This window comes from Eschrichtius robustus, chromosome 9 (assembly GCF_028021215.1).
Source record: "Eschrichtius robustus isolate mEscRob2 chromosome 9, mEscRob2.pri, whole genome shotgun sequence".
NCBI classification, from domain to species: Eukaryota; Metazoa; Chordata; class Mammalia; order Artiodactyla; family Eschrichtiidae; genus Eschrichtius; species Eschrichtius robustus.
The window spans coordinates 9,086,685-9,101,235 of NC_090832.1; the positions used below are offsets into that span (position 1 = coordinate 9,086,685).

At 45.5% G+C, this 14,551-nt stretch overlaps 1 protein-coding gene across 4 annotated transcripts in view; it reads right to left on the bottom strand.

Annotated features, from left to right (window-relative positions):
* Window positions 1-10,683: 10,683 nt before the first annotated feature.
* TULP4 (TUB like protein 4) overlaps window positions 10,684-14,551 on the bottom strand; it is a 238,543-nt gene continuing 234,675 nt past the window's right edge. For 3 of the 4 annotated variants that reach the window (XM_068550908.1, XM_068550911.1, XM_068550910.1), the window contains one exon: window positions 13,714-14,412. In XM_068550908.1, the coding sequence (XP_068407009.1) occupies window positions 14,260-14,412 (153 nt within the window). In that variant the 3' untranslated portion in view covers window positions 13,714-14,259. Of the gene's footprint in view, window positions 12,938-13,713; window positions 14,413-14,551 lie in introns of those variants that run through there. The other variant, XM_068550912.1, reaches the window with a different exon arrangement.

Below are 14,551 nucleotides of genomic sequence, written 5' to 3' on the forward strand. Positions count from 1 at the left end.
AGCACAGCCCTGCTTCGGGAGAGCACGGTCCCCCTGAACCAATCTCTATCAGTGAAGAGAATCACTGCCCCAACTCTGCCGCAGAAAACACGAAGCTTTCAAGAACTCGCCGTGAGCACCGCAGGGACTGTTTTTGTGTTCCCTGGGGGCGAATCAAGCCAATAAAATAAAAATGAGGTTTGTGATAAAATGTGACTGTAACTAGGTTATGATCTGCAGAGTATTTCCTAATTATCTTTCTCACATAGCTTCCAGTGGCTCCTAAGACGTTTATCCCCTTATGATTATTTCCGAATGTGCCTACAGTCAGCATGCCATTTCCATGCTTGCATGATCAAATTAGAAACTGCGCAAGATGCATCTTGCGTGTTTTCTGGACAGCATTTCTTACGTGTTTAAAAATATAATTGTGCAATTGTAAGGTATCTTTATTAATGTCAGTTAGTTTACTGTTCATTGGGGGTAGGTTGATTTCATTCTTATGATAAAATTCAGGAAAATTGGAAATTTGCTTTCTTAAACTGAGAGACTGAATAGACAAATCAACAGTGGCCAGACCATATACAAACACTCTGCCCTGCCTGCAACCTGCAGTAACCACCCCAGAAGCCTGTCTGCCCGAAGTCAGACTTACGGGAAGTCACACTGCCCTCTCCAGCAACAATCCCGGAAGCCCAACCATAACCCCTGTGACAACTGGCCCCAAACAGTCAGAACTTGGCTAATAACTGACAGTTCCCCTAATTTTTGTCCCTGCTTCTAATTTAGGACCACCCAGAGAAAGCCAGTACGCACCCCTAACCAATCTCGGATCCCAGGCTTCTAGTCAGCCGCCTCCAGCTTCCCCGCTGCCTCCACCAGGACACACTTGAAGCTGTCCCTTTCTTCACTAAGAAGCTTTCCCACTCCTCTGCCTGCCTTTGCGTCCCCGCCAATCTCAGCGATGGTGGCTGGCTCCCTCGCTCCAGCAAGCTCTGAATAAGTAGGCTTTGCTTGTCACCATTTGGTCGGTCTTTACTTCCATAAAAGTAAGACAACAAGGAACTTCCAGATCATCTTGAGGCAACCCTGACTCCTGGGCTGTCTCCCTGAAATCAAGGGGCACAATTCAGTATCTCTCTAGTGGCCCTTTCGGGGCCCTCAGCACCAGGCCTCCCCTAGGGAGGTCCTCACCAGGGGCTTGGGACCCTCCCAGGAACACACAGTGAGGCCCAGACCCCCTCCCACTTAGGCCATCCCCAGGTGGCCACCAGCTGTCCCCCTCCCATTTAGGCAGGGCCCAGGTGGATGCCAGCCTTCAGGGGGCCCCTAGGGGACATGATTTGCTCTGACTTTCAGATCAGATGAATATTCTCAGCCCTTGGCTTGTTTTTGGCAATTGAAATGACAAGAAGTCTTTTTGCAAGAGTTCAGAAGAGACGTTTACTTTTGTAAATCACCCACCCAGCCAGCTGAAGTTCTATTTATGACCGCATTTCTGGATATGAACTCCCAACCCCTGGAGAGCACAGACCTTAGGGTGTAATGTACTGGCTTCAACCCAGATGAATGCTCGGTTGACCCTCAGTGGTTCTCTTCTCTAAACTGAGTGAAAGATGATGTCTAGGGCCCCCAGTGAAACTGCAGAACAGAAATCTGGAAATACCAATTAGGAACAGAAGATGAGGTAGGTCAGAATGAGTCTGACGTCCTCAATCTCAGTTACCTTAGGAAAGACTGTATTTGTCTGAGTTAGAACTGCAAACTCAACAAGCTAAATATTTACATCTTGGTGGGCTGTAATGGGCAAGAGCTCATTTCTGTTTCCAACAGCTCTGCTTTGTTAAGTACCCTGTAGAAACAAAACAACACTCTACACCTGTGCAGCTCAGCAAACACACTTCACACTTGAACAAGGGTCTCTTGCCTACTTGAGCAGAAGCAAAGTAGATCTTTTATTCTAGCAGAAGAGGAAGAAAAGAAACCTGCCTTAAGTTTTCAGTAAAATTCACAAAAGCACAGAATTCTGAACTCGGGAAGAATTTGGAGAGCATCCAGTCCAATTTCCCTAATCCTATCTACTCCTTGGGCCATTGGTCCTACAAGAAGCTCCCTTAAAATAGGATTCTGAGGGCAAAAAAGTTTGGTGTTTCCTCCTCCTGGTGGCCCACCACGCACGATACATTAGCATACTGATGTTTCTAGAAAATCCTACAGAAAAGGAACGTGTTTTCCCTTCATCAGTGTGCACAATTACTGGGGAAGTATGGCCCATGCCTGGGGAACACTGACTTAGTCCCGTCTCCTCATCTGTTAGTTAGGTTACGCAATTTTGGTGACCGATCCAGGATAAGCTCCTTCATCTCCCAGCTTGCTCCTCATCCTACACCACGCTGCCTCTCCACGAGGCCCGGGACAGTGACACACCCAACCAGGTATTCTCACTGATCTAGAACCCGTTCACAGTTAATACAGTCTTGTCACTACTCATTGAAAGAGTGCTGTGACCCAGCCTTTACCAAGGACTTTCCATTCAAGTCTGGTCTCAATTATAACTCTGCCATCCAAGGGTGCACATAGGCATTTGTTAAGGACAGGAATACTTTATAAGTTGTAAATGAAATCTGAACTGTTTCCAAGAAAAATGCCTGGGTTTTAATGCTGGAACCCTGCTGACTTGCCCCACCCCTTACCTGTAACCTTGGAGCTCCAAAGATGCACAGCATGGAGCCTCTCCCAGTGGAGCCGGCCAGGCACCAGGTCTGGGCAGGGCTGAAGCGTTTAGGAGCCCAGGCCCCTGGGAGAGCACTTCGCTGCTTCTGCGACAAGAGGGAACAAAGCCTGGAACACTTCATAGCACAAAGCAGCCTAAAGGAGACCTCTGTGCAGGAAGGTTTGGGTCAGGCCCCTGCCTCTTGTACCTCATGCAGCTCTTTGTCTGGCCCACGTGAGAGGTTTGAAGATCAACTCTTTTCTCCCCTTCGGAGGGTGGCTGGTGTGGAAAATTCTGGGCGCACTGTCCATTCGGGTTCTCCCCTCTGGGCAGCGTCCCTTTCTCCCACCCCCAGGCAGGTCTTTCTGCTAGCAGCTCAGGCTCTCTGATGAAAAGCCAGCTGCCCTGCAGAGTGGCTTCTCTCTGAATTTTAACTCACTGAGTTTCTTGTCGCTTCTGAGACGTCCTGGTCAGGGGTCTGGACAAGATGAACCTGGCTCTTTGGAGCATCACATCCCTCTTGGGAAGCTGACCATCAAGGAGAAAGTAAGTGAAGGGCAAGTGTTGAGGACAGCTCTCAGCCTCGCCCCGGGCTCTGGGTCTGGGCACCACTTCCCCGGGGAGGGCGGCTTTCCACTCGCCGGGGCTTGGAGCGGGGGAGGTGTCAGTGCTGTGGTTCTCTGTCATTTACGAAGCTTCACAGGAGCCCTTTTCAAAGAGGAGCGGTGATTTGGCTGCTCTGAGATTTGCTCCTGGCTTTCTCTCAACACTGCCTGGCTTGGAGCAAAGTCACTTAGGAATTTCTACCTGATTTCCCCATCTCTAAACTGGGACCAAACCCTCCCACAAAGGGCTTGTGAAGAGGGATTTATGATGCCACAAGGGCATACTTTCCCACTGTGGTTTGCAAAACTTGCTGTTTTTATGGGGTTGCGTTGTTGGTGTCATTTTTACCTTTGTTTTGGTTTTGGATACTAATATACAGCCAGACAGCCTTGTGTTGTACCAGTTAGACAGAAGACCTTTAGCTACTTAAAGTTAGCTGAGTCTCTATAGTGTACTGAGGATAAAAAAAAAGTACCAGGCTCCAAATAAAAGTCTCTGGGCACGGATACACTTGTACCTGGCTAGTTTTAAAAAATTACTATGCTTTCAAATACAGGTTTACCAGTTCTTCTTTCCACACAGATCACATTTTTCAAGCACGAACTTGAGAGACCAACATCATGAAAACACAACATTAAGAGACAGGCTGGTGTGCCCTGTGCTGCAACCCCCCTGGAGGGCAGGTCGCTGCAGGGACCCCATCAGAAGGAGGAGTGTCACCGTCACTGCTTCTAGCCGCTGGCGGGCAGAATCCACCCAGTGAGTTACACGCCAGGAACCGAGCAGGTTTGGGGAATGGGACGTTCTCAAGAGGTGGGTGTGATCTAGTCTCAGGGCTTCCTGGGCACACTGGCGGAGAAACCTGGCTGATCCCCTCAAAGTCTGTCGCACTCACTCTCTCAGCCTCCCAGGAGTTCAGCACCTGCCAGGAGGTATGGGTGTTGGAAAAGAGGATGCTTATGAACTCATCCCATGGGAGGGGAGCCCTGAGACAAGGGTGAGACCCACTGGGGTGGAGCTCGTGGGAACAGAAGGAAACATAAGGGCTAGCGGAAAGGAGGTCAACTCCACGTGGCTAAAGTTGGGGCAGAAATCCTGAGGGTTCAGTAAATCCAACGTTCTGCAGTTTTTAGAGCAACTAACCTCCCCCACTGGCTTGGGATCCGCGTCAACAAAAGAACCCTTTGGCGTTGACGGGACCTTCTCCCACACTGCTGGACACCAAGCCTCGGCTGGGGCTGGTTATTCTAATGGAATGAGTGGAGACAATCTCTCCCTGTCAGAGAAATGTTTTCTCTTATGATTTAAAACAAAGGAGTCAAGATTCAGTACTGGCAAGAAACCATAATCCTGGGACTTCAGAGCCTCCTGTAGTGAGTGCAGGCTCTTGAGGAACGTGTGACCGGGACTCACAGGACCCCGTGGGGCTCCAGCACAGAGAGAAATGAGTCACTCGAGGACAATCCCGCTCCTTACAGCGGGAATCCATCACACGTTTGTGTCTCAAGCACCGTGGTGCCTGGGTCACTCACCTTACCAGGAGAGAAAGAAAAAGTAACACTGGTAAAGCCCAGGTTTCCATGATACCGGACGTGAAAAGAACGGGATTCAAGGATGCAAGGATTTCTCCTCTTGCAACAGGGACTGCACCACTACCGGGTCGATGCAACACTGTGACAGGCGGTTCATGGCGGGCCCTCAAGATGACACCTAGGGAGGGAGGCAGGCAACACCGAATTAATCCACGTGAAAGGAGAAACCACAAGACCGTCTGAACAAGCTGGAGGCCCAACTAAAAAAACGCGCAGCGACCCCTGGTTCCCCGCACACACAACGGGGAATGGTGTCAGGACTGGCCACTTCTTCCTACTTTGAAGAGGAGTGGAAGAGAACTCATGAGGTTCTCTCTGCACCCTGACGGCTGAAGATGGGGTAAATGACTAAGGTAACCGGCTTGACTAAGAGAAGGCAACTTGATCAGTAGTTGGAGATACTGCTATGCGGCCAGCCTTTAATATCCAAGCTCCCCCCATTTTTTTGGTGGCGGGGGCGGGCAGAGGAGGGAAGGAGCACATGCAGTGAAAATGCTGCATAATCATGGGACTTAGGAAGTGCCTGGAACAGAGCAAGAGCTAAATAGCACGTGGGCTACCGGAATTTCGGATTAATCAACCAAAGGCACAGATATTTCACATAGCAAAGATAAAAATGGTATGCAAATTGTGTGCACGCTGTCCTGAAGGTGACTGAGGTTTAAGAAATTCCTCAGGCTTACTTGTCCTTAAGATAAACTTTAAGTTCTCTGCTATAGTTTTATAACTTCCCACAGAGCTTTTACTTTGCCTCAACAGCAAGGTTTCAAGGAACAAGGCTTGAAACTGCACTGAAAGCTCCCATCCCTGTGCAAGGGAAGCTTCAAGAGAGTGGCTTTAAGGTCACCTACAGCACAGAGAACGCACTCCCTATAGAGGGAAGCGATGTGGAAAGCAGGAAACTAAGAAAAGGGAAGGCAGAAGGGATGAGGTATAACTATTTTCACACCTGACTCATTTTCCTGCCGGGGTCCTGCTTCTGTGCTGGTGTACCTGTTATCATCTGAAGCTATCGTTCTAACAGGAACTTCAAGCAGATTTAAGAAATGAGCCCATTCTTCACGAGGACGGTTTCACCTTCTTTAGTGGATTGAGCAACTCTTTCTAAGATACGCAAAGAAACAAATCCACACAGACCTGCTCCTTTGGGATGCCTGGGTGAGTTAACTGTTCTACCTTCTGACAACTCAGGAACGAGCTGTCGACAGGGTGAGCTCACCTGCTGATGGGCGAGGGTGGCCCACCTACATTGCCTCTTTTCAAGGGAGATGACTAAGTGTAAGTGGCTCAGAGCTCATTACAGGCAAATCATTACGAAACACCAGAGTGAGAAGCTGGGAATAAACTAGGCCTATTCATTAATGTGACCTAGAAATCTTCAATTCTATTTCAGGATCATTTTTTTTTTGTCTATGGAATCCAGGAATCATTTCAACCTCTCAATGCTTCAATTTTCTTCTGAAAGGAAAGGAAGGCAAAAGGTAACCACTTTAGAGTGGAGTTTGGAGATTTACCTGTGCATTCTTGAAAAACTGCAATGCAATCTCCACGAGGCAGTCATTTCTCTTCTACAATGAGTTTTGGGGACCAGGGTGTGAGAGCTAAATTGACTCCCTCTTCTCTTAACACTACCAGGAAAAGAATACTGAACATCAGAATAAAAATAGAATACATCCTTTTCAAAATAAGTCTGTAGAAGGAAAGGGATTTCCCAAGTTTCCTTACTTAAAAAATAAGTCACTTCTGGAGACACCAACTCACACTGAACGGCCCCAAAGCTGACCTTGGGTCTGGGCTGGTGAAGAAGGTAACCTTAGCATCAACCTTAGCATCCTTAGCATCAACCAACACAGCCTGGCTCTTAGGGTCTTGGTCCCTTGATTTTGGGGGGAGGGGAGGAGGGGGCTTGTTCCTGATCCTGATTTAAGTGATGAAGATACAGGAATATTAACTTGAAGTTCACAGACTTCCACAATAAAACGAGATATATTTTGATTCTCATACAAAATTCGGGTTAGCTTCGTATGGTTATTACTGTTTAAAGCACAGATTTATATAGTCCTATGATTATATTAAAACTTAAAAAAATTAATGATTAGAATTTGTTAGAGATGACAGTAGTTTTTGGTTCTCTTTCTCCCAAAGCCTGAGTGACTACATGTCTATTTTTTATCTCTGAAAAAAACAAATGGGTGGTTCTGTAAATGCACATGGGAACTACGGTGTTTACAGATGCGCCTCCTATGACCCCCAGTCCCTGCCTCCCTCCCACGGTCAGAGGGAATTCTAGGGCGGAGCAAGGAGGGGCACTGAGACTCATTAGTAACAACGACAATTAACAGCTATATTAGCACTTGTAGTGGAATTGCTCAAAACCTGGTTTTATGAAGTTTGCTACAAATTAAAAAAGAAGGTGTCAATGTATCTAGCACCTCAGATCTTGCAGGTGCTATGACAGAAGCACCGTGAATCGGATCCTCTTTTTTTTTGGATGGATCATGAACATTTACGTAATCCGAATACACCGAATGATATGGACCAAAGTTCAATGTTTCTACCATGACAGTGTTCGCTGCAGCACTATTTACAATAGCCAGGACATGGAAGCAACCTAAATGTCCATCGCCAGACGAATGGATAAAGAAGATGTGGTACACACAGGGAGATCAGCTGGGTGCTTTGTGACCACCTAGAGGGGTGGGATAGGGAGGGAGGGAGGGAGGGAGGGAGATGCAAGAGGCAGGGAACAAAAAAAGAAAGAAAAAAAGATGTGGTACATATATATAATGGAATATTCAGCCATAAAAAGGAATGAAATTGGGTCATTTGGAGAGACGTGGCTGGACCTAGAGACCGTCATACAGAGTGAAGTAAGTCAGAAAGAGAAAAATACCGTATATTAACGCATATATGTGGAATCTAAAAAAATGGTACAGATGATCTTAGCAGAAATAGAGACACAGATGGGTCCTCTTTGAAAAAGCAAGGAAAAATAAAACAAAAACAAACACAAACTAAAACCAACTCACCAGGAAAACAGCACAACCTCTGACCTCTCAGCAAGAGCAATGATGATAAAGATCTCAGGTGTCAAAGCAACCCCTGGCAGTAACCCAGGGATCGGAGAAGCAGCTAGAGGGTGGGTCATGCCGATGGAGAGCGGTGATTTCTTCTCAAAGGACTCAAGACTGCATCTGAATTCTGCACACAAGTAACTGATTTTTTTTTGATCTGTAAAATTTTATTAAGCAATAGCTGACAATTCTTACAACTTCAAATCATCAGGAAAAAATAAGGAGATTAATCCATCTCAGTAATAAAGACAGAAAATACTTTGGACAAACCACGCCATTCTGAATGCAAACCATTAATGCCTTCTAGAATACCTCCTGCACAATCTAATACACAAAATACATAAGAAGAGAGGAAATAAGGGTGAGCTCATTAGAATGCAAATCAGAAATCTCAACAGATCTTGCTTGGAAAGTAAAACAAAGCAGGATGCTGAGTTAAAAAACAAACAAACCAACGTGGGAGGGATCAGGCACACACGGCAGCGCGCCCCTCCCAAGGCGGGGACAAGAACATGCTGGTGGTCTGGTTTGGTCTGGGACCTGTGCACCTGCATCGCACACTTACAGTTGCGGGGGGGGGGGGGGGTGGGGTGGGGAAGAAAGGAAAAAGAAAATGCCAGTAGTAATAAACTCAGAAATTATATCCAAATTTACAGTACCAAAATAATGCATTTATAAACAAATGCAAAAACAATACCCCTTTGGTAAATAATACAGTGCCTTTTTCAGTCAAACGCATAACCCATGCTTTTCTACAACACGAAAAAAATTTTATCTACAATAAACAACGAGATCTTAGAACCCTCCCCCTCCCCTTTAAAAGAACATATAAACAGAAAATAGAGGTACAAGTAAAGTTACAAGAAAATTGCACAAAGCCAAAGAAATGAAAACCACAACCCTTCAGAGCTCCATCAGCCAGAGACAAGGAAATACACAAAAGGTGAAGAGTTTTGAGTTGTGTGCTGTGACAAAATTCCAGGAACTCAAACAACATTTGGACACATTTTGTTTCCGCTAACTTTGCTCACAACCACTGACTTGGCCAAACGATAGATGGCCCACGTGGGGACACAACGGGTTCCTTCTCGAAAAAACCTTCTGAACACAAAGCTCGTGCAACACTGCACAGCACGCTCAAGAACTCAAGCCGCCCAGGCATATACTCCTTTGTTCTTTTTTCAACTCGCTCTTCAGGGCAAAGTGGTGACTTACTTTAGGGCTGTTCTCTGGGGTGTCCACCGAGCAGGGCACACTCACGGGGAGGCTTCTCTGTCTTCCCTGGAATCGGTGCTTTTGTATAATTTTACGAGAACAAACATGATTCCAAATGCATTCGTTTCTAGAGGTGAACCTTCCAAAGATATTATTTTAAATGCCACTGGTTTACATTCAGTAGGTAGCTCATTAATACAGGGGAAAAAAATTTTTTTTCTCCACAAAGGGCAATGTTTTGAAACCTTCCTTCCAAGTCTGTAAAATGGAATTGATGAAACTGTTACATTTCGGGCCCTCAAGCCATTCGAGCTGGTCGACAGGAGTTTAGAAAATTGTCCAGGCCGTCCTTTCTTTTACAGACAGACAAATGGAGGCCCACGGTCACCCTCCAGCTTTGTGGCAGAGCCGGCTTGATCCCGGGGTCTCCAGACTTTCGTCTATGATTACACGTCTTCGCGTGCCCTCGTGGGGCACTCGATGAGGAAGCAACAGCCGTGGATGAAAACACCGCAAACCCTCTGACCTATCCCGCCACGAGAGCTCTGACATTGTCCTGCTTTCTTGGTACCGGTTTTTCTTAGGATATGCATACGTTCAATGGGTATGCTATACTCAAAGCTGTGCCTTTGGTTGGATGAGGTAAAACCAAATTTAAAACTGGTTCTCATGTTTGTTAACATACCGCTCCCCTCAGAAAGGCGTGGATTCTCTATGTGGCTGGCTATTTACTGGGCTAATGTTTCTAGAGATTCACTGAGGTATCTTAATATTCATGAGTTGCTATTAACGAACACTAAATATGTAGAATTCTGTTGCTTAAAGTACTGACTTTGGTAGCATTTAATAAATTGAGACTGACCGAATGGACGCAATTTTTAAAAGTAAGTGAAAACGTCACCATTAAGTGAAACGCCACGCGTCGCCACGGCTGCAGACGCCTGTCTGTCTGACTGCACTGGGGACTACGTCTTCCTTCAGGCCGGGGCCGCAGAGCTGAGCGACCGCCGCTCATCCAGAGGCGGATCCGAGACGGAGGCCTTTGTCCCCAGGTGGGGAAAAGGTCCTTTGGGGAGTGAGCTAAGAATTTAGTAAGTTTAGTTAATTATTTGTGACACATACTCACTTTCTCTTCACACACGCATCCGTAGTCTTCATTCCAAGGATTTCCCTCTGTATTTTGCTCTTATTAAGAAAAGTTCTAAAATGTGGTCTTTACATCTCAAAAACCAGTCAGAACTTGAAGAACTGAAACTTACTACAATTCCTTTTTTATGCTGCTCTCATTCTCTTAAATCTCATTTCATTTCACCTTTTATTTTCATTAAAAATAAAGTTTTCAACAGAAGGGGAAATAATATTTTAGGATACGTTATCTCAAAGAAATCTTCTCCTTTTACATAACTGATACCACAAAATGAAAAAAAAAAAAGAATTGCTTTTAAAGGATTAATAGCAATTTTTCCCAATTAGAAAAAGTTACAACTTGTCCAGTAAAAAAAAAACCTTCTATCACGTCCTTTTTATTTCTTGCAGCAAAATATACTGCCACCAAATAAGTCGTTACAAACATACTACTTTTCTAAATAAATAATAATAAAGTGGGCATAACTCACCAGAACATAGTAACAAAATAATTCCTACGAACACTATGAAAGCAAGATAAATAATTAACTTTTGGACAATAAAACAGGGGAACTGCATTTAAATTATTTAGAAATAGGCTATAACCATTATTGCACAGCTGATAATAAGCATTGAAACATCATGTTAAGCTACAGAAACTCATATAAAAGAATTATATAATTCTGAATACATTGCTAAATTTTTTCTGGAAAAATTTACCCACCAAAGAATCCGGTTCAATATTTTAAAATATAAAATGGGAAGCTCTGGTATTAGCTGGGAGATGTCCTTCACCATATTTGAAACCTCACCTGTGTTTCTTCTGGGTCTGAAGAAAATGGTAAGTGATGCCATCTTGCATTGGGCCTGTTTCTTTTCTAATTTTTAAACTAAAACAGAAGATTAAAAACAAGTTTTTTTTTTTTTTGGAAAATACGTTTCTGCAGTATCTTCCACCTGTTTGTTTTCAAACAAAATCCAAATTTAGGACTCTAAACTGGTAGACAGTTCTTGTGTTCCTGCCCTAAACAACATCACAGATATCAGTAACTGAAAACTATGAACTGGGTCTTGTTATCGGGGCTGAATATTGCCCCCCCCCCCGCCCCGAGGAGGGGGAGGTGGGAAAAGATAATCTCTGGATTTGTTGTTGTTGTTGTTGAAATTAACAAAGAACAGTCAACCAACTACATTAAGTACTGTAACTTTAACCACGTTCTCCCAGTGGTTTATCTCCTCAGTAAACAGTCTGTACAGTTAATAAACTTTTTTTTTTTTTTTCTAGAAAAGCTTGTGGGGCTCTTGTCCAAAGAGTTGATTATAACTCTTATCTTTTCATACCCTGGCAAATGCCTAACATTTCTTTTGCTACATTTCTAATCTGTTGGAAAACATCTCTAGCCAACTGAATTTTAATACAGCCCAAAAGAGGAAAGGAGTGCTTTCAAATCAGTGTTGTCAGCATTTTTAGAAAGAGCAAGTATAGAACAGTGCTACCTAATGGCGAAGACACCGTCTCTGGCACGGTTCCCAGGTTCAACGAGAGGGGAGAGGGAGTGAAGCCCACTTCTCAGCAGCAGGTCTCTAACGAGCCACCATCGCAGCCCAGAAAATTGCTGCCCCACACCACACTACTCGGGGATCTCTCTCCCGAAGTCAATCAGACTGAATGATCACTGAACCAACGGAATTCTGACATATTAGGAAACTAGTGGAGGCTTCAGTGTAAACCCCCTCTGAAGAGGAGCGTGGCCCTTGTACTGCTTCAAGTCACACGAAGTGAGCCACCCGCGTGAACACCTGCAGGAGATCCTTCCTCGCCCGTCATCCTTTCCCTACGAGCTCATGAGCAAACCGTATTTATACCTGGTAATAGCACCCCCGTAAAAAGCCTACTTTTATTAGTCAAACACAGTGCATTTGCCAAAATACCCCTCGTTAATCAAGTCACCTCTGGGGGAATAACATAATATGTGTGAATTAAATGTCGTCGTCCCCCCTAAGAGAACCTGCACCTTCAGGATTTTTTGGTTGTGTTTTTCTTAAAAAGTTTTTTATATTTACATTAGTAGTGATGTTGGAGGAATAATAAAAGCTAGATGTTGTGGAGAATGAAAACAACGCACACTCCTAGTCCAGAAGAACAGCCGGCGAGAAGGCAGTCTAACCTTCCTTCCGAAGGGCCCCTTGTCCCGTCGCCGACATAAGCAAACCCAGTAGGACGTTCCCACAGCGAACACGCCTCCTAAACACCACCAGGTAGGTGCCTTGCACCCTTTGCTTGCAAACACTGCTCTCCTGTATTTTACTTTTGTTTAAAAAAATAAGAGAAGAAAAAAAAGACAATAAAGGATAATAAAACCCCAAACAAACAACAACGAAAGGTCAGTGCCCTCCCCTGGGCCTGACAGACGTTTCCAGTTTTGCCCTTGTCTTCTGGTCCCCCGGGCACCAGGCCGTGCAGGCTCCTCCAGCGTCTGCGATCAGACCGCCTTCTCCTCCCCACACCAGTCTCTTCATTTGAGGCGCTGGGTCACGTTGGCCAGGGCGACTGCAAAGGCCTGCACAGCGGAGAAGGGGTACTGGAAGTCCAGGATGTATGCGTTGCCGTCAATCCTTCCAAACTGCATCACCTGGGGTGAGGGTGGGGCGGTGAAGCAAAGACGTTAAAGGAAAACCTCCTTGTGGCTCCTGATAGAAGCAGGCAGCGCGGCCTGTGAGAGATTTCTGCCAACAAAAGCGACTCTGAAAAGCTTCTCAATCTAACTATGAGTTTGTCGGAAATAAACAGATGGAGGAGCATGTTAAATCGTGCAGCGGGGAGGCCACAAGCAAAATTCAGAGCGTGGAAAGCTCCTCGGGTCAAAGGAAGTGGTTTCTCCACCAAGGGAACAGAAAGGAGAAAGAAAAAGTAGAGAAAAAAATCTACAGGCTAAAAGAGGCTTAAGAGAACCATCACCTGTGATTTGTCAGATGTCACACTGCTCACAGAGGGACCAAGCAGAGCACACGTGGTCCCCCTTGCACTCCACCTCCTGCACCTGCTTTCCTGTCACCCCAGTGCTTACTGTGACCACACTGTATCATGTTATTGTATGATGTTACACATATTTAATTGTTTATGGTCTTTCTTCCATTTTTGTAAACTCCACGAGGACAGAGATCTTCCTCTGTTTTCCTCAGTGCTCTACATTTCAGCACTCAGAACTGGGGTTCCCAAACTCTCTGTAAAGGGCTGATGATAACCATTTTAGACTTTGTAGGTCACACAGACTTTGCCACAGCTAGCGAACCTCCGTTGCAGGGCAAAGGCAGCACAGACAGTACTGAAATAACGGGCGAGGCTGTGTTCCAACAAAACTTTATTTATAAAACGAGGCTGCAGGCCGGATGGGCCTGTAGGCCATAATTTCCCAACTCCTGGCCAACAGGATTGCCAGGCATATAGCAGGTGCTCAACAATCATTTCTTGAGCGAATTAATGACGATGAGATTTAAATATGAGCAGTGAAGGGAATTCCCGGGATGGTGGAAGAAGGGTAGTCCCAGAACGACAGCTGTGCAGTGGGACCACAGCAACAACTCCAGGTTGGAGCAGGAAGAACTGACAAACTACACAAAGTGCTCAAGTGCACCAAGAGGAGATGTATGCTCTGCCAGAGAACTGGGGAAGGACTTAATAACAGAAACACAGAAAAACAAGCAAATGAAAACTGGGTAATTATTACGTCTAGGGTAAAAAGCCTACACGATAAAAAAGGAACTGTAATTAAACCATAATACACGGCTCAGAAATGAACCATATTCAGTGGCAAAACGAGGGGACCAATGACTACTGATTTGCCTGCGAAAAGGGGAAAGGGAAGGTTCACGTGTTGGGGGGCGCTGGGGTGAAGAAAATGAACCCTCATGGTGCTCAGGAAGAAGTCAGTACATGATGCCCCGAACTGAAAAATCAAGAGATAGAAGTAGGAATGCGTTCTTCACAAGTACGGTGGCAAACACCAGAAGAAGCACACAGAGTTGGAAGAGCTGGCCTCTGGAGAGCAGGTGTGGGCAGTGGGCAGGTGCCTGCTGTTTTCCTCATGGGTCTCCCAGAACCATCTGACTTCAAAAAAAATCAGGACATGCGTTACTTTGGGGAGAAATAAAGAAAAGATAGCAACAGGCACACTGAAAATTACAAGCCCGACGGGCCCCAGCTAAGAGTCATCAGCCGTTTCCCACATTTCCCATCTGGCCTTCTG